General features: G+C 38.6%; 1 protein-coding gene across 1 annotated transcript in view; it reads left to right on the top strand.

Annotated features, from left to right (window-relative positions):
• The first annotated feature begins 275 nt into the window (after nucleotides 1–275).
• Nucleotides 276–24215, top strand: part of TM9SF3 (transmembrane 9 superfamily member 3) — a 75336-nt gene continuing 51396 nt past the window's right edge. Inside the window, exons 1-5 of the mRNA XM_007456190.1 lie at nucleotides 276–577; nucleotides 9873–10068; nucleotides 18858–18980; nucleotides 21361–21521; nucleotides 22535–22612. Of these exons, the coding sequence (XP_007456252.1) occupies nucleotides 479–577; nucleotides 9873–10068; nucleotides 18858–18980; nucleotides 21361–21521; nucleotides 22535–22612 (657 nt within the window). The 5' untranslated portion in view covers nucleotides 276–478. The remainder of the gene's footprint in view (nucleotides 578–9872; nucleotides 10069–18857; nucleotides 18981–21360; nucleotides 21522–22534; nucleotides 22613–24215) is intronic.

The raw sequence follows: 24215 nt of genomic DNA, 5'->3' as shown, positions 1-24215 counted from the left end.
TCGTACAAGTTGAATGGAGGCGGCTTAGGCCCTGCGACGCGGGCCAGGAACCCGCGAGGGGCGCGAGGCCGGGGCCAGTGTGCGCGCCGCCTCTCTCGCGACCCTGGGGCGGCCGGCGGGAGGGCCGGTGGGAGGGCCGGGCCCTCGCGCGGTCCTCCGTGGCTGTGGGGGTCGCCCCTCTCGGGCGGGGCGGCCGGCGGTGGTTGCGGCCCCGCATCGCGAGGCACTTCCGGCGTGTGCCGGGGTGGCCGGATGACGTGGCTGAGTCAGAGGAAGAGGCAAGGAGGCGCCGGGGGGCGGGGAAGGCTCCGGAGCGGGCGGTGACGGCGGCGGCGCGGAGGAGCCAAAGGCTGGGCCTGGGCCCCCGTGCGTCTGTCCGTACCCCGTGGATGCGAATCGGCCGCGGCGGAGGCGGCGGCGGCGGCGGCGGCGGAGGAGGAGTCGGTGGGCCGGCGCCGGGCCGGTGGGAGCGCGGAGGATGAGGCCGCTGCCGGGCGCTCCCGGCGTGGCGGCGGCCGCCGCGCTGTTGCTGCTGCTGCTGCTGCCCCGGGCCCGGGCGGACGAGCACGAGCACACGGTGAGAATTGCTCCCGGCCGGGGCGGCCGCTACCGCCCTCTCCCCCGGCCCACCGCCTCGGCGGGCCCGGCGCGGCCTGGAGGGCCCAGCGGCCCGGCCGAGCCCCGCGGCCGCCCGAGGGCGCCTTCCGGTTGGGCCTGGCGGAGCAGGAACCCCGGGAGCGGGGTGGAGGCCTTTCTGTGCGCTCCCGGGACGGGACTCCGCTCCCTAAGTGCCTGGGCCTCCTTCCCCAACCCGGACCTAAATGGCGCCGCACCCCTGGGTCCAGGGGCCCCGGGAGACGGGAGAGAAGTGGGGTCTGAGGGTCGGGGCTCACTTGGCCGCGGGAGTGGGGGCCGCAGGCAGCCAGGCTCGTAGCTGGTTCCCCCCAGGAAAGTGAGCAGCGCCCGGGCTGCCGGGGACTACGACACGGCGGAAGATGTATGCACCACGTATTACCCGCCTTACAGTAACCAGGAAATACCCACCGCTTTATGGTGCTCACCGACCTTTTTCTTCCCCCTTCTGCCCAAACCGGATCATAATCCTGGCGTGGGGACAGCCTTGATAAACTTGAGTGAAGAGCACTTTACACGTGTACAGGCACTCAGCCACACGCACCCGCCTGCGAGGCCTTTCTTGTAACTTTCTTTTCACCCTCTTCTGGCCCCTAGATGAGGCTCCCATCCCAGTCGGTGGTCTCTAACTAGGCGGCTTCTGACTGTGAGGGGTCTTGAGTTTCCCAGTCCTCTTGTCTAGCAGGGAACAGTCCCTTTTGCATTTGGCTTAAAATTGATTGGCTGTTTATTTAATTGGCATTTTCCACATCAAAGCTTGGATGTTACCGACTCTAGTGAATTTCACTTAGGGATGCAAGTCGGTGGCTTTCTGAAAGGTAGATCTGAGCAGGGCAGTAAGTAAAGTCATGTAAATTAGAGGGTGCTTGTGAGTAGTTGTGTTTTTAGACCTTAACTAATTAATGATACGATTTTGCATGACAGGTTGTGTGGTACTAAATCTGCAAGTCTCCTGTCATTCCTGACAAGTGAGAAAATGAAGCAACCAGACTTCTTTTCTCTAGTCGGTAGGTTAGCTGGGCTCTTATCTTAGCTAACAACAGTTCTAAACTTTTGGCGTTTGTACCTTCAGTCACAGCCAGAAACTTCTTACCTGTATATTTTTTAAGGGGCACAATCCTGAGCTGGTGACATGTTTTTGTGCTGTATTTGTGACTTTTCACCTTAAGATAATTTTGTTCACAGGTTAAACAGTTAAAAACGCTTTCTTGGTGTTTTTTCCGTCAAGTAACTTGTCTCAGAGTGTAAGAAGTGTTCATTTCCAATGGGCATTCTTTTAGCCAGTGGTTACTAATATTTTTCCAATTTTTTGAACACTTAAGGAAAGTTGCTGTGTAAAACTCAGAATTGTCTCAAGTATAGTTCCACCATACAGGCATATAAGCTTAAGAGTAGTATTTTACTTTTTTATCTCGTGTTTTATATAAAGTGCTGTAATAGGGAAAAGTACGTATTAATTAAAATTTCACAAATTGGAGATGAATAAAAAGGTCTTAGATTAATTTACAGATTTAAAATGTAAACGCTAATTTCATTGAAATTTTATTGCCAGGAACATTAAAAATTTTTTTAACATCTTTATGGAGTGTAATTGCTTTACAATGGTGTGTTAGTTTCTGCTTTAACATTTAAATTTTTGAAGCCAGAAATTGAATATAAAATATTGGATAAAAGGTTTTTGAGAGAATATGACATGTATGAGAGAATTGTTGGACAAAAAAATTTAGAATCCATTTTATTTCAGTCATGTTTACATTGAACTGCTCTCACTTGGTTACCTCTTATTTTAAAAATTATAGGAAGAATAGCATTAAGATATAACTAAAAAAATTGTCATTCATATATTTTTTCGCTGTTAGCCAAAATATTTTATTTCTTACAAGTTTGTTGAAAATATTTCTTGAGAACTAGGCATTCACCTTAAGCAGATAATAATATTGAAAAGGCTGTGGTCAAGTGAATTTTTTTCCACCAAGAAGGCAGAAGTAGCTAATGAAGCCAGAATGATACTGAAGGAGGAGGAAAATTGTCAAGGGAAGGTTGCTGATAAGTGTTTAATAAATACTCGTGGAATTGGATTATTAATTAAAGAACAATCTTTAGAAGTTAACGTTTGCCCTTTAGATTAACTTTTTATAAAGACAGTTTCCAGATAGAAATAATAGCTAATAGGGCTTTTGTAGCAATATGTGGTAGGCACCGTTCTAAGTACTTTATATGTATTAACTCATATTTTAAACATACATTGGTAATCTTGTGAGTGGTCTTATGTCCTTTGAATGGATGAGGAAACAGATGCCAGAGAAGTTAAGTAACTTGCCTGAGACCACACAACCAGTACAGGTAGAGGTAGGATTTGAACTCAGGCAAACTGAATTAATAGTCTTCTACGCTCTCATAGGATATGCTCTACAGCCTTTTATCCTAAAAATAGGATAGTAATACACTTGGCATTAAATTGAATAATTCTCTATATTGATAGTATTTTTAAGTGCTTAAATGTTTGGGTAAGTTTAGCTCCATAGTGGGTTGTTACTGAGGATGTGTTTGGGTTAGCATTAAAGAGGGACAGGGCTGCAGTGGGCATGTGACCCTTGCAGTCGCTTAATGTGTGTAAGACATAAAGACTGCTTGGTTTAATGCTCTGTTGTCATCATTTGAAATTCTTAATACTTTCTGCATTTTCATTGTGTGCTGGGCCCCACAAATTCTGTAGCTGGTCCTAAGAAGGAGCAGCTGACTACTTCATGCAGTTCCAGAAAGCCCTTGATTTCTCTTACTTTACCTACTGAATTAGGATTCAGCGGACCATTTGACTCATATGGCATTTTTTATGTGCTTATTTATCCAACGCTCTTAATATTCTCAGAAGAATAATGAGAAGGGAATGTGCTGCTGACTTCTAGAGTATATATACATGTAGAATATATAAAAACGGGTTCCTTTCAGTTTTTAAAAGTTGAATCATATGTGAATTACAGAACATACTGGTTTTTGGTTTTTTTAAAATTTGTTTATTTGTTTTTGGCTGCGTTGGGTCTTCGTTGCTGCGCATGGGCTTTCTCTGGTTGTGGTGAGCGGGGGCTACTGTTCGTTGTGGTGCGCGGGCTTCTCACTGCAGTGGCTTCTCTTGTTGCAGAACAGGGGCTGTAGGCACACGGGCTTCAGTAGTTGTGGCACACAGGCTCAGTAGTTGTGGTTCGCAGGCTGTAGAGCGCAGGCTCGGTAGTTGTGGCACACGGACTTAGTTTCTCCGCAGTAGTGGGATCTTCCCGGACCAGGGCTCGAACCCGTGTCCCCTGCATTGGCGGGCGTATTCTTAACCACTGTGCCACCAGGGAAGTCCCAAATACACTGTTTTAAATAAAAATTAACGAACACTTTAATGAAAGACAGGCTCTTAATAGGTGATTGAAGGATCATAACAAGAACACTTTAGAGTGAGTGAAAGATGTATAGGGTATGGCTTATGCTTATTTGGTTTTCTGACCGTTGGAGCACTTGGAAACATCTAGAGTTAGATTATCATGTCACCTAAGATTCCAGAGGACTCCATTAAAAGGATTGCAAATTGAGAATCATAGAATTTTAGAACTGGAAAGAGTCGAGACCATTGAATTCAACACACTCATTTTCCTAATGGCCTGAAGAGGCCCAGTGGCTGGCCCAGGGCCACAGAAAGAGTCTGAGCTACCTGATTTCTAGTCGTTTTTCTACCTGTCTTGAACATATAATTTCCATAGTAATACTATGTAAAAATGTCAGCGCCAAAAAAACAGTAATCAGTGGCACAGGAATCTTAAAAGCATTTTATGGTTTACACCGGAGGCTTGAATATTTTTTTTTGGCTCTGTTTCCTCAAGGTCACAAAATCAAAAAGTTTTTTTTCTGGGTCTGTTACATACCAGGCTCTGTGCTTGGCACAGCAACTGGTATTTAATCAGTGCTTGTTGAGTGACTTGAGTAATTAGGGATCTACCAGGAATAAGAATATGCAGTGTTGGAAGCATGATAACCCTACCGCTTAAAGCAGTGAACAAATGCAGACGATTGTTCATTTAAGGTGCATAGTCTTGGGGATGGCTGTTGTGATTTACCTAGGTTAAAACCCCGTTTCTTTGTGGCCCATTGTATCTCTGGTAGGTAAAGTTGAAAGGACACGATCTGTGCCTAGGATAGCCTACTCTCAACCTTTGCCATAAGCACTATTACACTACTGGCTAAAAAAAAGATGTTTTGTTTGCTTTACTTAGGCAAATGAAGCCTTTAGTCTTTGTCTCTGTCGGGAGTATGGGCACTAGTAAAACATATGTGAAGATTTATAAAGAGGATAAGCTGTTTACTACAAGTGAATTTGTGAGCGCTTTAATATGGATCTAGTTTTAGGAAGTGTCATAATTCATTGTCCTATTTTCAGCTGTACTCTATGGTAGACTAAAAGTTTAGGTACAAAGCTATTTTGAGAGGGAGAGAGCAGTTATCTCAAGAGACTATCCAAAAATACACTAATAATTTATATGTATTAGAATTCTGATGTATGTGTTTTAAATAATTAAAAGGCATTGAAATTATGATTTCTGAAATATTTTTCTGAACTGGAGTTTGCTTTCTCAGATATGTATTTTAAAGTAAGCATATATCTTTCCCCTCATCCCATAAAAATGATGGCATTTGGGTGCTTAGTCTGAGCCCTCAGTCCTTTGCCTGTCTACATAAATTCTGATTTTCTTTATTGGGATTTTACACGAGAAATTCAGTAACATTATCTCCTGAAGTGTTCCTTCTGAGAAAAAGTAATTCACGATCTCTATCAAGGAGGGAAACTTCCGTACCTACACTTACCCAGCACATAAACAGTATTTAAATGAGAGATCCAACATTGGTGACTTCTTGAGAATGAAGGTCATTCCTTTTGAGATCAGAGGACAAGGAGCTTCTTAGGAAGGTTTTTTTCCTTAGTGCAGATTAAAGGCTCAAATAGAAAAGTTGTTCAGCATTCAGCACTTCCTTAGGTGCTTTGTACAGCTGTATTTTCCCCATATTCCTTCATTTAGTTCTTGCTCTTCAGTTAATGAAGCTGACTAGGGATTAGCAAAAATGTAGTCCTAAGCTTGTAAATGTGATACTAATTAGTTAGAATGATCTTGGACAAATTATTTAACATCTCTATTTAGTTTGTTTGAATCTGTAAAATGGGGGAAATAATAGGACTTGTCTTACAGAACTTTGAGAGATTAAATGTTTATTTAAAGACCTTAGAACTATGCCCAGCGCATGGTATGTGCTTGTTAAGTTTTGGCTAATAATGATACTGTCCCAAAAGACGGTAAGCACGTGCATGTTAGTGATTGGTCAGTTAAAGTTTGACCTGAGGGTTGGAGAAAGGAGGATTTGGGCAGTTCTGAAGGATATGTAGAAATCGGCCAGGTGGGTAGGAGGAGGGCATTATAGACTTGGGGGAATGACGTAAGAAACAAGGTGGAGCAGGAAAGGAAAGGAAGACAATAATATAAGCCATTTTGGCTGGAGTGGCCAGCATAGAAGTTGAGTGTAACAGTGAAACTTCTGAGAACTGGAAACGAATGGAACAGTGAAGTGAGGAATGCAGGTAGTCTGAATTGGCCTCCTGTCCTTTGGCTGCTTCCCAGGGAGGCCTCATGGAAGGAGCCAGCCCCATGCTCAGGGATCTCCTGATCCACTGCTGTGCCTGTTTGATTTGTTCTCTCCCCTTCTTCTGGTTACGCTCTGCAGGTAAGTTATAAAATTCCATCTTTCTCCATGTCATTGGCAACTCAGAGTTTTTCCAAGGAAAGTATTTAAAAAGAGCTTGCTAGGACGTTGTGGAATGTTTTGAAAGCATATTAGACTAGCCTTTCAGCCAAGGGTGGAGGGAAGAGCCTTACCTGTTGCTGTCTTCCCACTGAGTTGGGGGAGCCCAGGGACTTTCCTGGCAGCTTAGGGAAAGGAAAGGCTTTTCTCCTTAAAAAGTTTCTTCCATTTGGTATTTTCTAATTTCGCGATATTTTAAGACATGTTTTCTCTCTTGAAAAAGAACTCTTCCCTTGACATTGTCTTGGGAACACTTATTCTCAGGGTTAAATAAGAACTATAATTAAAAGTAAATTTTTTTTTTTTTTTTTGCAGTACGCGGGCCTCTTACTGTTATGGCCTCGCCTGTTGCAAAAGTAAACATTTTAAGTTCATGAAATCTGACTGTGGTATGCATAAGGAGCAATAGAAAAGAAAAGAAACAGTTTTAGCCTTAATATTCACCCTAATCTGTGTGTGTTTGTGTATGTGTATATATATGAGTGTTTGTGTCTATGTTACATATATATATATATTTTTTGTTGTTGTTGTTGTTGTTTCTAATCCCTATTTCAGTCCTCTTCCCAGAAGGAATCCTAGGCTAAAGAATGGTACACACACGCACACACACACACACACACACACACACACAAAGAATGGTACACATTTTGTTATAGTACAGTTTGCATCATGTTGTCAGATTTTTACTACCCCATCAAGGTTTCATGAATGTTTAAAATGAGTGACTTCAGAACATGTAGTTTAACACATACTGTGACCCTTAAATTATTTTAGTCCTGTGTTTCAGTATGTATGAAATAAATGAATGCTCTGTTTTAACAAGTATTTATGTTAAAGTTTTTGTCTATTTTTAAAGGAATATGAGTATTAGGATTTATAGAGAAAGTGTTTTTGTGTTTATTTTCACGAGTTACATTTATAAAATTTCTGCAGACTCAGCAGGGTTAATGGTAAGAATTGGTCCTCTCTTTCAGCATGGTAATCCTAAATGGATGCATTTGGTTACCTCGCATTCCTTGTTTCTCTCAAAGGATACTATCTCAGTGCACATACTTCAAACTTCTCTCACTAAGTTGCCAATAAACTTTCATTTCAGCATTTCTTCAGTGTTTTTTCATCATATTCAATACTTTTTGTGTACATGATACTATGCCAAGAGCTTTCTACTTAGTGAACAGGTTTCAATTCTAATACCAGCCCTGTTCAGTGGATAGGGATTGGTTTAGAGAACCGTTTTGAGAATTCTTATGTTATATCCCTATCTATATCTATATATCTATAACTATACCTATGTCTGTGCAGAAAGGAGTACCTTGATTGATTAGTGCAGTGTAACCTTGAACATTGGATGGAAGAGTGGTGGCATACGTATATTTGTCAACCCCCTAAAGTGACAAGAGTAGTTATGAATGGGTATCTGTGTATACATTCAGACCTTTGATTTGTTCCTTCATACATGAAGGTTATCTACAGTTGTTTTTCTGAATTCACTTGAAACAGCTTATGATTTTCTATATTGTTATTCATCCTGACCCTTCTCTGCCAAAGCAGAATTAATCATTTTTATTGTTGCTACAATAGCCCTTTTTACCTTAATTGTAACACTTATTTCTTCATTGTTAATCATTTACTTGTCTGGCTCCACTATGGATTGTGAACTACTTAAAGGAAAGGACAGTATGTTATTTATCTTTATAACCTTAACACCTAATGCTGTGCGTGGTACATGTCTCATGTATTCAAAAAGTCAGGTAGTTTTTTATTTCCTTGATGAGGTACCTGGATAATGTCTTCTGAACAATGAGACGTTTATTAGGTTTGAAGGTGAGATGATTAGATCTAAGTCCTACTATGGTGGTGGTATGGATCAAAAGAGGCAGATGCTTTGGATAAGAGTAGACAAGTCGTGTTTTTTGGAATGCAGGGGGGGTTGGGGTTTGAGTCTCCATGACTGAGAGGATTGTACCATTAGAAAAACAAAGTTTGGGGGGTTAGGTTTGGGTGGGATGAGTTTGGTTTTGGAGATGCTGGATTTTGATGGAAAATGTTTATTCATTTTATATGGAAGACTGGAGGTAATGTTTGGTAGTTGGGCTAGTTGGATAGGTTCCTCTGTTATGTGCTCCACAGCACCCTATGTTATTATAATTGCTGGTTCAGTGTCCATCTTTCCCTTTAGGCTCTAAGCTCCAGTGGGTCAGGGAATGTGTCTTGTTCAAAGCTGTATCCTCAACAAACACAATTATTGGCGCGTGGTAGGCACTCAGTAAATAATTGTTCAATGATTAAACTTCTGCGCTGTTAGTTGACTTAAGCTGCAACTGTTAGTTGTCTTTAATTTGTATTGCTAATTAGGAATACTAGTTTTAAAATTACTCAGGTAACTGCTTTTCATAGAATCATTGGAATTTTAGACTTGAGGAGATCTTAGAAATCTTTGGCACTTGCCCCCCGTTGGACGCTGGAAAGGTGACGTCACCTACCCAAAGTCATCAGACCACACTCCAGGTTTAGCTACGTATAGTATTCACTAATGGGTAAAGCCATAAATTTATTCAAGGAAATTTGCATGCAGTACCTGTCTTTCAGGCTGATAAAGGGAAAGATGGAATGATGACTTGAATGGGCTGTGGAGATTTCATAGTATGGCTTTTTCTTCCTCTTGTTTAGTCATTTCTCTCATCTCTAGTACTTTGATCAATGGCTGTGGGGGAAAAAAGGAGATGAAATTTTATTTGTGCTTTCTGACAGCATTAGGTTTTTGGAGTTTCTAGTGATTAACATGAGGTTCTGGATAAGCTATTGATTTTGTTTCCTCCTTCCTTGTCCACGTTAGCATGGTGAATCATGTTGGTTTTAGGTTCATCGTTATTTGATAGTGTAAATATTAATTATAAACATGTTCTTATAGGTTATTGGGTTTTGTTTAAACAGTACCTTCTGTAAAACAAAGTTTGGAAAATGTGTATCTGCGTGAGACCACAATCAGAGGATGTAATTTTAAAATTCACCGAATTTCTTTTTTTTTTTTTTTTTTTTTGCGGTACGCGGGCCTCTCACTGTTGTGGCCTCTCCCGTTGCGGAGCACAGGCTCCGGACGCGCAGGCTCAGCGGCCATGGCTCACGGACCCAGCCGCTCCGCGGCATGTGGGATCTTCCCGGACCAGGGCACGAACCCGTGTCCCCTGCATCTGCAGGTGGACTCTCAACCACTGCACCACCAGGGAAGCCCCGAATTTAATTTTTAATGTGTAGACATTGACCATCCTTTTGAAACAAGCTTCCAACATTTTATTTTAGAGCTTCCCAAACTGAGATAGTACATTTCTGTTTAGAACAAATAAATATTCCCTTAATTTGAATTAGATTTTAAAAAAACTTATTTTTACTTGCTTTTTTTTTGGTTTCAGTATCAAGATAAAGAGGAAGTTGTCTTATGGATGAATACTGTTGGGCCCTACCATAATCGCCAAGAGACATACAAGTACTTTTCACTTCCATTCTGTGTGGGCTCAAAAAAAAGCATCAGTCACTACCATGAAACTCTGGGAGAAGCGCTTCAAGGAGTTGAGTTGGAATTTAGTGGTCTGGATATTAAATTCAAAGGTACGTAAACCTTAATAGTCCTTATGATAAAAGTTAGATCGTAGACCGGGGTTTCTCAACTTTGGCACTGTTGACATTGGGGCCAGATAATTATTTTTTTTTGTGGGGGCTGTCCTGTACAGGGTGGGACATTTAGCGGAGTCCCTGGCCCGCACCCACTAGATGCCAGTAGCACTCTCCAGTTGTGACAACCGAAAAGTCTGTAAACATTGCTACTTGCCCTTGGTTGAGAACCACTGCTCTAGACCCTAAAATGTGTTTTAATCTCTAAGTTAAGTGTACTACGTGTAGAAAAGTATATTAGTAACTAACAAAGATTTATTTTGAATATTTATAAAATAATAAAATAAATGATTGTTCATAAAATTACATTTCCTTAACATATTTATTTCTGAAAAGTGTTTTCTAGTAAATCCTTTAAGGATTGGACATAATGTGGTCAGGGAAAGCCTTCATAGATTCCTAATGAGGTAATTTCCAGAGGAGTGGGGTTGTAATGGGCTATATGGATACTTAAAAATTATGTGTAAAGCCTCAAATTCAAACTTGTACCATTGGCTCAATGTATTTATCAGTGTTGTATTAATTTATCTTCAATACCTGTTAGAGTGTGTGGTTTAAAATTTTAAGTCAAGGACTTGTTAAAATTGGAAAAATATCCTCCTTATCTATTTATCATGCAGGTATCTTCTTTGTTATCAGTTCCTATGAATGTGTTTAGATTTTTTATTTTTCTCTGTGAAGTTTGTCAGAGTGTATATTTCCTGCATGGACATTTTTAACCTGGTAAGCAGAAGCTTGAGTAATTGAATTTTTGGAGGATCTTTGATTCGGTGTCTTGATTTTTTTTTTTTTTTTTTTGCCATACGCGGGCCTCTCACTGTTGTGGCTTCTCCCATTGTGGAGCACAGGCTCCGGACGCGCAGGCTCAGCAGCCATGGCTCACGGGCCTAGCCGCTCTGCGGCATGTGGGATCCTCCCGGACCGGGGCACAAACCCGTGTCCCCTGCATTGACAGGTGGACTCTCAACCACTGCGCCACCGGGGAAGCCCCAGGTGTCTTGATTTTTGAATAGAGCATGTATCTTATAATCAGAAGCTTTGAATTTTAATCCTATTTCTTTTACTCTATTGATTTTAGTAAAGTTGTTTACTCCAATTTTGACTTCATTGTCTACATGTATAAAATGAATAGTAACTGACCTCTGATATTTTTAGGCTTTTGGGAGGAGAATGTGAAATGAGATATTTTAAAGGTAATATTTTGAAGATAATGTTTAATTTTGATTTGTTAAATTCTATTCTTGTTTTTAGGATTTTTTTTCTTACTGTTGTTGAAAATAGGTATACATATTTACATTTTTTCCCATGTATTATTTCTTGTGGCTTAATTATAAAATTAAGTTGTAAATTTAAACCACAGTGGCATGGCTTATAACTTTATAAATTATTGTAAACATGCCCTGAGGCTTGTTTTAATTTAATGAGGTAATTTAAATATTTAATTACAGGTAAGGAGAAAAGTTAGACTAGAGTATGTGATCTTTGGGAACCTCAATACTACATTTATTCACATACTCTCTCCTTTTCCGTATTTGGCACACATTTCTAGTTTATTAAAAAGAAACCAGAGAGAAAACAGGCAAAAACCCCAAGTCCTACTTTGCTGCTATGGACAGATTTCATCACTTGTTGCAATCCTCACTCTTATTTACTAAAGAAGAGTACTCATTCAGCTGTCTTAACCATTGTTTTATTAGTTTCTTGAGGCTGAGATGGAAAGATTATTTAGATAGAGGGGTATGGTTTTCATGGGCTATAAAAGTGGGATTTATTTTCCTTTCAGACTAAACACCTTTAGATGAAAAGAATCAGAACTGGCCAGATGTTACTCCCTAAGAGTCGGCGGTTCCTTGGAGTCTTGTCAACTCTACACTCCATCATGGATATGCTGCTAAAGAAGCTGCCACGTTAAGTGGTCCAGATGCAATAGTAAATGCTGATTAGATTTCTCTTTCTGTTGTAGACCCTTGGTTACCCCGTTCAAAGATAAAAGTTGATCGTGCTTTGAAAAGTGTTTTGTGAGGTTTCCTGGTTGTTCTTTGTAGTATCATAGAATTTTAAAGGTGGGATGCACCTTAGAGATTGTGTCATCTGATTTCCTGTTAGGGAGGCCCAAAGATGAATTACCCAAGGCGTATCACAGCATACTAATGCTGTGTGGAAACTTGAACCCTCTGTCCCTGTGTAAACTGTAGAAATATTTATATTGTTAATCTTTCGTCCCTTAAGTATTTGATATTTAAAGGTTCTTCTGAAGGCATATTCAAGTAAGAAAATAAAATTTTGGAAATATTGTGAAACTAGGAAAAACTATACATACACATACGCACTTAAATATGTGCATACACACAAACACACAACTTTTTTTTTTTTTAACCTAGTAGATTCTATCAGGCTAAATGGATTAGTATGGTTTTGTAAAATGAAAGTCACTAAATAGACTATTTTAGGGAACTAGCAGTAGTTTTGAGTCTAATGTAGGATGCCTCAAAAGCTCCCTTTTGAGGTTTTATGTACAACTTTGTTTTTTTCTTCCTAAAAGTTTTTATACTATCGCTAGACAAAATGCCTTGAGAACATTTAGACAAAATTAAATGAAAAGGGCAGACTTAAATTGGATATCTTTGAACCAGACCTGAAATCATTACCCTATAATTTTCAAGGGTACCTCCTAGAATATTGCCATTGTGGAGTGGGAAGAACATGTGCTTTAGAGTCAGAGAGACTTGATGCATCTCAGCTCTGCCTCTGCCTAACTATGTAGTCCTGGACAAAGTATTCAGTCTCTTTGATCTCATTGTCCTCATCTATGAAATGAGGGAAATAATATCCACTTGGTAGAATTGTCATGTTTAAATGAGATAGTGCATGTACATCATTTATCAAAGTTCCTGATAGTTTACATTCAAGAAATGGTTATTGTTATGAATACTAATAGCACATAGTATGTGTCTGTGCTTCCAACTTGATTTTGTATTAGCAATTATGAAATGTTAAATTAGTTTATTGAGTGTAGGATTTGATTTATCCTCAAGCCGCTGCACTAGCCTGCTGGGTAATTTAGTTACTTCCACTGGGGCAGGGACAGTTGCATTCTTGTTCACTGTTGCATCCTTAGCTATTAAGACATGGTGAGCTCTTAATAAATTGTCTAGCACCTAGTTTGTGCCTACTTGTTCTTTATTATAATTGGTTCATTATGATCATTAGGTGATCTGGAATAGTAATTCCTAAGCAGGGGAGGTCACCACCCAGTCCCTTCCCTCTCATTTGAGAATTCTTGCAGTATAATGAAGGATATTAATTGTTGAAAATTTGACTTCTAGAGGATTCCTTCCTCCCATTTATTTTATTGATCTTCCCTTGAATTTTCTCTTCCTTGAGTATTCCAACTTAACAGAAGGGTGAAATTATTTTGTTAGTATTTCTTCTACTTCTCTAGAGTGAAATGGTGAGTTGAGAGTACTGCAGTTATGTAGATATGCCAAGGGCTCCTTAGAGCCTTATGTATTTCTAGTTCAGTGATTCTCAGTCTAGTCTGTTTTCATCCTCGAAATAAGCTTATGGAGGTGTATTATACCTATTTTTCAGATGAGGAAGTTGGGGCCCAGAGGCTAAGTAACCTTGTCTAAGGATTCACAGATGGAAAGTGGCGGAGTGAGGATTTGAACCCAGGCAGCCTAGCGTTAAGAGTTTGAGCTTTTAACTACTATGCGGTATTTCCCTCCAGATATCTGGCTGGGTAGTTAAGCCTAATTGCCAAAGGGTGGGGAAAGGGCTTGGGAGGTGGCAGTTCTTTTCATTCAGCCCGAATGAAGATTTTTGCTTAAGGTGAACCCCACCCTGTTTCCAGTCCCTGGATCCTACTATTCCTGCTCTTCCTGATTCTGGAGCCTCTCCGCTGAAGTTCTCTAGGGGAAAGTGCCTCTGGTCTGCAGTGGGGAAGTTGAGGAGATTATTCATCTAGCTGTGTGATGGGTGCAGGAGGGGACCTAGGCATCCAACCCCTCCATAAACATATTTTTATACAGTTCCCCTATGTGTTCCGCCCTACATCTATCTCTCCTCTACCTTTCGACGTCTGTGGTGCCTCCAAGTTCTGAGTGTCTCCTGTGTTCTGTGACAACAATCCTGTTGTCCCTTCTGTTACAGTTTCCTGTGACTTATTAGTCATTCACCGTCTTCCATTTCCCCAACATTGATTGAAATCTTTTCTCACTGTCTTCTCCTCTTTTTGTCCTTGTGCGCCTACATCCTTTTTATTCCTTTATTGACATTTTAATGGAGTTTCAGGAGGTAAAAGACACTTGTGGTTAATCTGCCTTGTTTAATCGGAAGTCTGGGAACTTGATGCAATATTTTGTCCTATTGGTTTCAACTGAAGTGTTTTAGCTGGACCAAATAATTTGAATCTTGTATTGAATCTTGACTCTAGATATTTTGAATTCTTGGTATTAGCAATTTTTTAAACTTTGTGCTAACTGCAAATTTGATAAGGATGCTCTTTTTATAAGTTCTTATTTAAACCATTGCTAACATTGTTCTTTTCATATTGACATCTGTCTTTTTTTTGTTTTCTTTTCAGATTGACATCTGTCTTTCTTTTGTATGTGTATATATTTTTTCTGATTTTAACAGTGATACAGGATCAATGTACAAAATTGAGAAACTACAGAGAAGTGTAAAGAATATAAAAATCACCTGGCTATAAATACCAGTAACAGTTTCTTCTTTCTTTCTGACCATCTTTACATTCATCCACATTATTTAAAATGTTTAAATATTGGGTTCATGTTCCATATATGATTTTTAAAAATGTATTTAATGAACACTTGTATAGTGTTTATTATGTGCCAGATACCGTTCTAAGCACTTGCTGGCTCGTTTAATAAGTTATGTATAAATTAGTTTTTACTCTTCTTTTTTTCCCACAACATCTTATCAGCTTGTCCTCATATTGTTAATTACTCTGTTTAAAATATATTTATATAGTATTCTATAACTTGATATTGTAATTTCTCCCCATTTCCCAATGACAAGATATTCATTGTTTTCTTCTTCCTTTTCTTCCTTGCTTTTGCTTTTTTTTTTCTGTTAGAAATAAGAATGCATTTAGCTATACTAGCACATAAGTATTTTAATGCATCTATGAATCTTTCATTAGGTTAAATTGTTAGAAGTAGAATTACTGAATCAAAGGGTATAATCATTTTTAAGGCAGTTCTTGATACTTATTGCCAAATAGCCATCTAGAAAAAAAATTGTACAGTTTATACTGCCAGCCAGTTTGGTCAGTTAATCAATATTGGTTTATGTAGATGGTTGATTAATTAATGGTGAATATGCCAGTTTTTCCAGTCCTGTAAAAAGTTCATTCAGCAGTTTTGAGAGCTTACTGTATTCCAGAGCCCTATGGAAGACTCTGGGTATACAGAGTTGAACCAGAAGCTCTGATGTCAGGGGTCTGTGGACCTCTGGAATTGTAATTTTGAGCGATTGTGCATTTTGGGAGGGCAAGGGAGATATCACTTCCATTGGATTCTCAAAGGGGTGTGTGGCTCAAGAAAACACTGTGAATATATTGGCACTTTTCGTCCTTAAAACAACTCTGGGAAGGAGATAGCATAGATGTTGTCTGTTTTACAGTTGAGGGACCTGAGGTTCACAGAGGTTAAGTGACTTGCTTTTATTCACAGAGCTAGTAAGTAGTGGAACCCAGACTAAAACCCAAGTTTCTGCCCATTTCTCTATAGTTTGTCTATAGTGACTTCATGAGAAACTTTGCTAAGTGCTGCTGAATTTGAGGTAGAGTATTTCTGATTTTCCAGTTCAGTAATGCTGTTAAAAGAGAAACTAAACAAAGTAAGGCATGATATGTTCTTAGAGAACTCCTGAATAATTGTCACATTCTTTTTTCAGTGCTTTCACTGTCTATTCAGTTGTTAGTCTGGAGTGTTGTTGAGAATTGATGACAGACTTATTGGCATGTTGTTTCCAGAATCTACCCTTGCTTTCTGTTTGAAAAATCAGTATTGACATTTGCCACTTTATAACTTTGTTTTTTTTCCCTCATAAAAAGTATTTGCATTGGTAAGATATTAATTGCATCCCCTTCAGGATTCATAGGTGTGTATTTCCTGTGAGAAGGGTATGCCCTATTGTCATTTTAAAGTAGTGATTTGTGGTAATAGATTTTCAGATTGTTTTCCAGTCATGTAAAATGCCCGAGTGGTGATTTGGTATACTCAGGCACATTACATTCCTTATCTTCAAAGCGGCTCCCTCCTGAGAGAAGTGCTTTTTCAGTTGAGCAACCAGGCTCTTTAATTATTTGTGATGTTTGTATTTGCTTACATGCCTGCAAGAGGAATTTCATTAAAATATGACCAACCCAGGCCCTTATTATAGCCTTCCATAATGATGTTTTCTCTTTTACCACAACATTTCTTTTCTAGGTTTTGTATTAGTGAAAGATACTCTTCAAGACTTCTTTGTCAATCCTTCTGAGATACTCAGCTCAAAAATTTCATTTGTTTATATTGGCATTTTGTCCTTACACACAGACACACACACCATTCACACACAGATGCATGTATATGTGCATACTCTGATGTACTTAGTGACTTCCTTTGCCAAATAAATGGAAAATTATACTCTTAAAATTTGTTAAAATATTTTATTTGTTTAATGCCTGCTCTCTGCAGCGTACTGAAACAGGCATAGCTGGGGCCAAAAAGGTTATGATCAGTTATAGACATAGCTCTCAAGACCTAATGGTCTCTTGGAGGAGCTAAGATACTGGTGTGAGGTTGTGTGCAGTGTAGGCCTAGGTGCAATAGGAGATATGGAGAGAAAGCCATGGGACTTCAGTGAAGGGGGCAGGCTTTGTGGTGAGAGGAGTGAGGGTTGGGGAATCAGGGATTACTCTGGGGGACAGGGTAAGGCATGGGAAAGATTTTAGGATGGATATGTAAGGTGGGGTTTACTGCACAAACAACAAATCTGGAGGCCAAGGGAGCACAAGGTGTGTGGGAACTGCAGGTGGCGGAGTCTGGTTAGAGTATGGGGAGAGAGGATGGTGGAGAGTGGGGAAGGAGAGAGTTGAACTAAAGTTCAGACTGTAAGGAATCTTTTAAAAGCTTTATATACGGGTAAATGTCATATTGCATATCTCAGAACTTCATACAGGAAACTGCTGTATTATTAATGACAGTTATCAGTGAATGTCTGATTGTGGCAGCAAGGAATTTGGTGGCTTCGCAGAGGTAGCTGTGAGTCCTCCCACGCCACTGTGGCCATTCGTTGCTGCTCAACCTGGACCTTCCTTTGGTTCTTGCTTTCTCCTCTGTAGCTTTAATTTCCTGCTGCCAGTTCTCCTAGCTCCTGCTGTAGGCATCCTTTGTAGTAATCTCTCTCTTAACTCTCCCTGCCTTCTCCTCTGCTCAGCCTCAGTTTTTGCCATTATGAAAACCCTAAATTTCTTGCTGCCTCAAAATGGCCTGGGTAGAAAGAAAATATGTGTGGGAGCCATTGTTGTTGGATACAAAGCAGTTTTCTTCTCCCACTGGGATAGAGAATTTCCCTGTCCCTCTTTCATGGGACTTCAGTGTTTCCTGCCATCTTTGGTTTTGTAGTTTTGGGGTGTCCACTCTGGGCTGAGCAATAATAAGCTATTCTCTCTGTTGAGAACTGGGGAAACATGGTGGTAGTGTCTGGAGTTATACGTCAGATTGTTATTTCTCGTAGAAACAACATTATAGATGGCTATTAATTATAGTTTGGCTGAAATTTATATTTGTTGTTTTAATGAACATTTGGTAAATTTAACATTGTTTCTTGGAGGAAGTTGTATTTCATGTTCTAAATAACCAATATTATAGTACAGGAGAACTTAAACATCTGTGCTTTTTGTTGTTGTTAAGATTGATTTCTCTTTTTTTTCCCCTAGTTGCTTAAGTAACATACAAAAACAGTTCAGTCCTTTTGATGGACATCTAGAGTGCTTTTCAGATTTTGCTTTGTTTTATTTAGAAACTAATGATCCTAAGCACATTTTTGAAAGGTTTATAAGTTAGAGACCATCTGAATATTATTTTCAGATAGGAGTATTTTTAAAAGCAGTCAAGAGTGGAAATGACTCATCTCCAGGGAACTTTTGGGTAATTTATAAACAGTGATGCCTGCTAGATAGAGGTTTGCCTTTTAATCTTCCGAATTATGAAGAGTCACTGGGATTCCTCATAGAATCTGTGGCCTCCAGTGACTTGCACTTCCAAGAATGTTCAAATGAATATTTATCTCAGAGATCTCATAGCTAGAAATTGTTAGCTCTATTTAGGATCATATTCTTGAGTTTTTGTATAAAGTGAAAACTTTCCTATGTATTTTAAGCTTTTTCATTTGTTTTTAAATCAGTTTATTCATTTTAAAGTTACTTTGTAAATGTTCTGTATAATTTTCTTTATATAAGAGATGCTTTCTTCACTTAGTAAGATAATCTTTGAAAGTAAAGATGATTAAAATTCTTTAATTGTGAAAAATCTTAAACATACACAAAAAGGAAAGAATTGTATACTGAATCCCTATATATATATATATGTATCACCGAGATTCAACTATTATGAGTAGAAATTTTAACTTCAGGAAATGTTGGCTTTTTGTGTGTTATTCTTCCTGTAACTATTTTGCAAATGAGTGTACTGATTTGCAATTTTTATTTTATGCAGATGATGTGATGCCAGCCACTTACTGTGAAATTGACTTAGATAAAGAAAAGAGAGATGCATTTGTGTATGCTATCAGAAATCACTACTGGTACCAGATGTACATAGATGACTTACCAATATGGGGTAAGTATTGTATGTTATTTTTAAAGTTTGGGGAATATTTGCATAATCAAGATTTATGTAATGACTATTCAGGTGATTGTACACTGAATCAATAAATGTGTTTTCACCGTTTTCCACAGAATGATTTTAGCATCAATTTTATGGTTTCCTGTTACTTGAAGGGTTTTTGACAGTCAAACTTTACATGAAAATCCCTGAAAATATAACTTTTATACAGTGTAACTTTTCATATTCAAGAGGTCAAAAGGTGCTTTGAACAATCCAAAATATTCCCCCTCCCTCCATTTTTCTCACATCTTATTTTGACTTATTTTATCAAATAGCAGTCAAAGGGACTGAATAGGATTTTAAAGTTATATTCTGGCTTTCTCTCATGTGGGACTGTGGTAGTATGGTTTTTAGATATAATAGTCTCCTGAATGACTTGTTTTGCTAGTTCCTATGTTATTTTCCAAAAGTCTATTATGTTTAAAATTTTAAAAACTTTTTTGTTTTATTTTTTATGTTTTATGTCCTTGTTCATCTGTGTTAATGGAGAGGAACAATGCAGTAGTTAATACCAACTTATTCATAATCCAAACATTGTTTGTGCTGGGCTTGATTAAATTACTTAATATGCAAAGCAAAGCCAGCTATCACAGCCAGCATGTTTGATCACATTTTTCTCTTAATGGCTTGTTGTTGTTGTTGTTTTTGTTTTTTGGTCTTTGGACACTTGTTCTTATATATAAATAATATATAATTAATATTCTAATTCTTAAAGTTATTAGCAGACTACTGTATTCATGAACAGCAAACTGAAAGACTGAACATATCAGCCCAGAGTTTAATATGGTACTAAGATGGAATTTATAAGAAAGTTAATATCAAGATATAATTGTATGCATCGTCATTACTGTGTTACATGTTAATTAGGTATAAATAGTAAGCGTTTCATGTAAATGACCGTAATTAGTATAACAGACATTTCTGTGATTGGCTCTGAGGGTAGTAGGAAGATATGCTGAATATTTGATGAAGACTTCTGAGCCCGTAGTTTTAGGAGAACCCACATTAATCTGGGTTTTCTCTTTTTTTGGTGAGAGAGCAAGTCTTTTGCATTGCTTATGGGTTTCATGTCTAGAACCTTAGGTTTTTTTCCGTCATTTCTGAGGGCCTCCATAAGCAACATGGCAGCTGTGCTTTCCTGTCTTAACATAAATCTTTTTTAGCTCTGGGTTTCTGCCATGTTTAGGGCAGATACTTTTGGATGTCCTAGAATGTCTGAACCATGGGAAACCCTGTAGGAAAAAATCTTTATCTAGCTTTTCTTGGGATAAAGATTTCAGAGTCTTTTAAATGTCATTTAGAGAGAATAGTTTCCTATTTGGTATAATTATGTCTCCACCCTCAGAGTTTTCAGAGTAGATAGGTAAATAAACTTTGGTGAAATTAATTATTAGAAGGATTTTATTATCCCTCTACAACCTCAAACAAAGTGAAACTGTATTCCTTGAACTTGTACCAATTAGAACAACTTTGGTTAATAAGCAAATAATTCTTAATAAGAAATGATCATTTTTTTCCCACTAATGCTTTTCATGAGTTGCACTGACCGTAGAGGGAAGGCCCAAGGAGTAACTTTTAGAGCCTAAGGCGCTAATGAATATATAGGCTTGGGTAGGGAACATTGGATAAATAGCTGACAGTGTGAGGGCACAAGAGGTAGATCCTCAGGTACTACCTGCTCCCTTGTTTGGGTCTTCTCCTTCAGTATCCCAAATTGTGATCAAAATGATCATTTTAACTTTTGCCTCATTACCATTTATTTTCAACTCTCCTTTCATTTTGTTGACTTCCCAGGGATAAGTCCAATGCTTGAGGTATAAAGGGGAGGTGTTTTAAGTTTTGGTACCCACTGTACACATATGTGCAGCTTATTAGGAATGAGTTGATCATAGGTTATTAGAGAAAGTACTGGACTAGACCTCTGGAGACCTTGGTTTTAATTTTAGTTTGACCACGGAACTGAGAACCTTGCCAGATAGTGATATAGTGCTCCCTGAAATTTTGAGATACTAAGGAATATAAACTACACAGTCATGATTATTACAATGAAGGTGATACTAATGACAGAGCATGAACTTTGAGGATCAAATTAGTGATAGGTTATGCTGAGCTGTGCATCACTTTTTTTACCATGGTGTGAAAATAGTTTTGTGTTTGCCAAGTAGTTAACAAAGAGAAGTCCAGCCGGTACCTTTTCATTTTTCTAACCATGAGGAATAATGGTAGTATTGCTTTTTTATAAAAATGTTTTTTAATGAGCTTTTAGCTTCTAATGTATTTTAAATACTAAGTGATATTACATACCTTGTATGAAGTGTTATTTCTTTTGAAGGTATTGTTGGTGAAGCAGATGAAAATGGGGAAGATTACTATCTTTGGACCTATAAAAAACTTGAAATAGGTTTTAATGGGAATCGAATTGTTGATGTTAATCTAACTAGTGAAGGAAAAGTGAAACTGGTTCCCAATACTAAAATCCAGATGTCATATTCGGTAAGTATTAAAATAATTGTATACAGGAAACAGTGTTTGTCACTTAATATCAACAATTAAGTATGTTTTACAACTTTTAGTAATTGAAATTGTAGCTTGAAATGGGATGCAACAGAATATTATTAATGTATGTAAGTAAGCCTCCTAAAAGCAGGGAGGTTTACTTCAAGGTCTCTAGTATTAGATACCTGTTATGCATTGGCAGGACCTACCATTTGCTTCAGCAAACTTTACCATTATAGCTGGGCAGTTAGCTAACCCAGCCATGTGTTTTCATGGTTACTTTTTAGATTACATTACTCCTTGTTTCTCTTTCCTTTTTACTGTTGAAGATTAAGAGATGATGCCATGTTGAAAATTTCTGGATGAGTATAGTTTATACCATATTTTGCTTTATCAGTTGGAATAAGATACTCCTGCAGAGTAAGAGCTTGTCAGAGCCCCTTGCAACTGTCAAGTTAATTCTGTTCTGTTAGGATTAAAAGTAGTGGAAAGAAGAGAAATCCGACTTAGGTAGCCTTTCTTTTTGGTAGTTTTTTTCCAGGTAACTGGAATGAATCCATTGCTGGTAGACAGTTTTGAAAGTTTTTCGAGCTTTGTGCATATGTACCTAGTGCAAATAATATTTGCATAACCGTACTTATAAAGAAACATCATTGTAATAAAACTAATGCAACCTAAAGTCAAAGATGTACAGATTCTTATTTTATTTGGTCTTTTTAATTGAGTTGTTATCACATTTATGAGGTCAGAGAATGTAAATCAGCAACAGTTAATAGTCCTTGAAAACTGAAATGATCCCTCTAAGTCATGTTTTGTTAATACACAGAGAGGAAAGTTGGCTAGTTTTTTTTATCATGTATTTCAACTTCTCAAGTTGGTAGTAACTTTCTACTATTTCTCTAGTATCTTATTCTAAGTGTGTAAATCTTTTCAAATTTTGCTCAGAGTTTTTTTTTTATCAGATTATTGTTTACTGGCCTTGATTTTCAAATGAAGAAAATTTTTTTCAGGTAAAATGGAAAAAGTCAGATGTAAAATTTGAAGATCGATTTGACAAATACCTTGATCCATCCTTTTTTCAACACAGGGTAGGTAAATTGTGTATTTTAAGACGTTCAGTATGTGCTTCAATCAGTTAAACAATGAGCATCTGCCACGTATAGGGCACTGTGCTAGGTCTGTGGATCTCAAAGATTTAACGAATGCTGATTTCAGATGTGAGCTCAGAGTCATAAGAGTGATAGAGAGTTTTAGAGGAGCAGTCAAAAGCTCCCTTCATCATGCCTGGTTTAAACCAATGAAGAGATACACAAGGAAGAATACAGCATATGGGAAGCCAAGATACCACTTTTATTGCTAATGAGGCTAATACTGGAGAATGTGGCTGTAACTGTGGTCAAGTGGGCTTCTTAATATTGAAACTCAGAATTGGAGAAACTTACCACACTCAGACAGTGCTGGACTGTTTCAAGTTTTCCTACCTGGGCGCCTGTGTGTGTAAAAATTACAGTGTGGAGAAACAGAGCAGAATGTATGCATCCTCTAGTAAGGAATGAATACAAGAGTGGAGTGATACCAGGATTTTCTGCCAGGGGAAATCCTTCCACATACAAAGAAACACCAAGAATGGAAAGATGCCTCCCACCCCCCCTACCTGCAGGTATACACTGGATATCAGATCCTTAGTCTAGTGGCATTGCTGCTGGTTTTGTACAGATAGCTTTAGTTATTTTTAGCAAAAAACAGATTTTATTTTGGTGGTTCAACTCCTTCAAGGATGGACCTGAAAACACTACAAGGTATAAGGGGATATATCCATTCTTCTGACTTTATTCCTGACTTGCCTCTTCTATCTTTTGGACTGAAATCCTGAAGTTTATTAGTCACCAATTTTTGAGATGGCTCATAAGTTTTTTTTGTCTCAGAGTTATATCATTGCAGCCAGTTTCCACCTTTAGACTCCACCAGAACCTGTTACTACTTCTAATCTTCCACGGGGTCCTAGGAGAAAAAAATGAAGCTGTTTGGGGTTTAGCCCCTACTGAAAGATTTAATGTGCTACTCCTGGAGCTACGATTCCCTCCCCCACCCTCCCAGGGCTTTTCCTCAGATTCAGCGCTCAGGCAGTCCTGAACATGGTAGTCCTTTTAAAGGTATAGGCACAAATAACTTCAACTTTAAGTAGCATTTGAGAGTATGAGGGCTTCCAACTGACATTCCCTACCAGAACACCTAGGTCTACTTGCTTCTAGTCTCATGGGGTAGTGACAGCTTGATGGAAAGGCTGCCTTTCGGCATTTTCACTAGTAGAACTGTATACCATATATATTTTTTAAACAAATATTAATCAAGCACTTGCTATGTGTCAGGCACTGTACTCAGTAAGTGGAATACATTAGAGAATGAATGTCAAAGATCCATGCCCTCTTGGAGCTTACATACTAGTGGGGGAGACATGCAGTAAACATAATAACTAAAATGTATAGTATGTTGAAAAATGTGTACATGGAAAAATAAAGAGCAGTTGGGTAAGAGTGCCATGGATAGAGCAAGTTGTAGTTTTGAGTATGGAGGACAGGGTAAGCCTCTGAGATGGACTTTTTTTTTTTTTTTTTTTATTTAATTAATTAATTTATTTATGGCTGTGTTGGGTCTTTGTTTCTGTGCGAGGGCTTTCTCTAGTTGTGGCAA

This window comes from Lipotes vexillifer, unplaced genomic scaffold (genome assembly GCF_000442215.2).
Source record: "Lipotes vexillifer unplaced genomic scaffold, Lipotes_vexillifer_v1.1 scaffold184, whole genome shotgun sequence".
In the NCBI taxonomy this organism is placed as follows: domain Eukaryota; kingdom Metazoa; phylum Chordata; class Mammalia; order Artiodactyla; family Lipotidae; genus Lipotes; species Lipotes vexillifer.
Note: the sequence above shows the minus strand (reverse complement) of the source record. Positions and strands in the feature narration are given on the sequence as shown.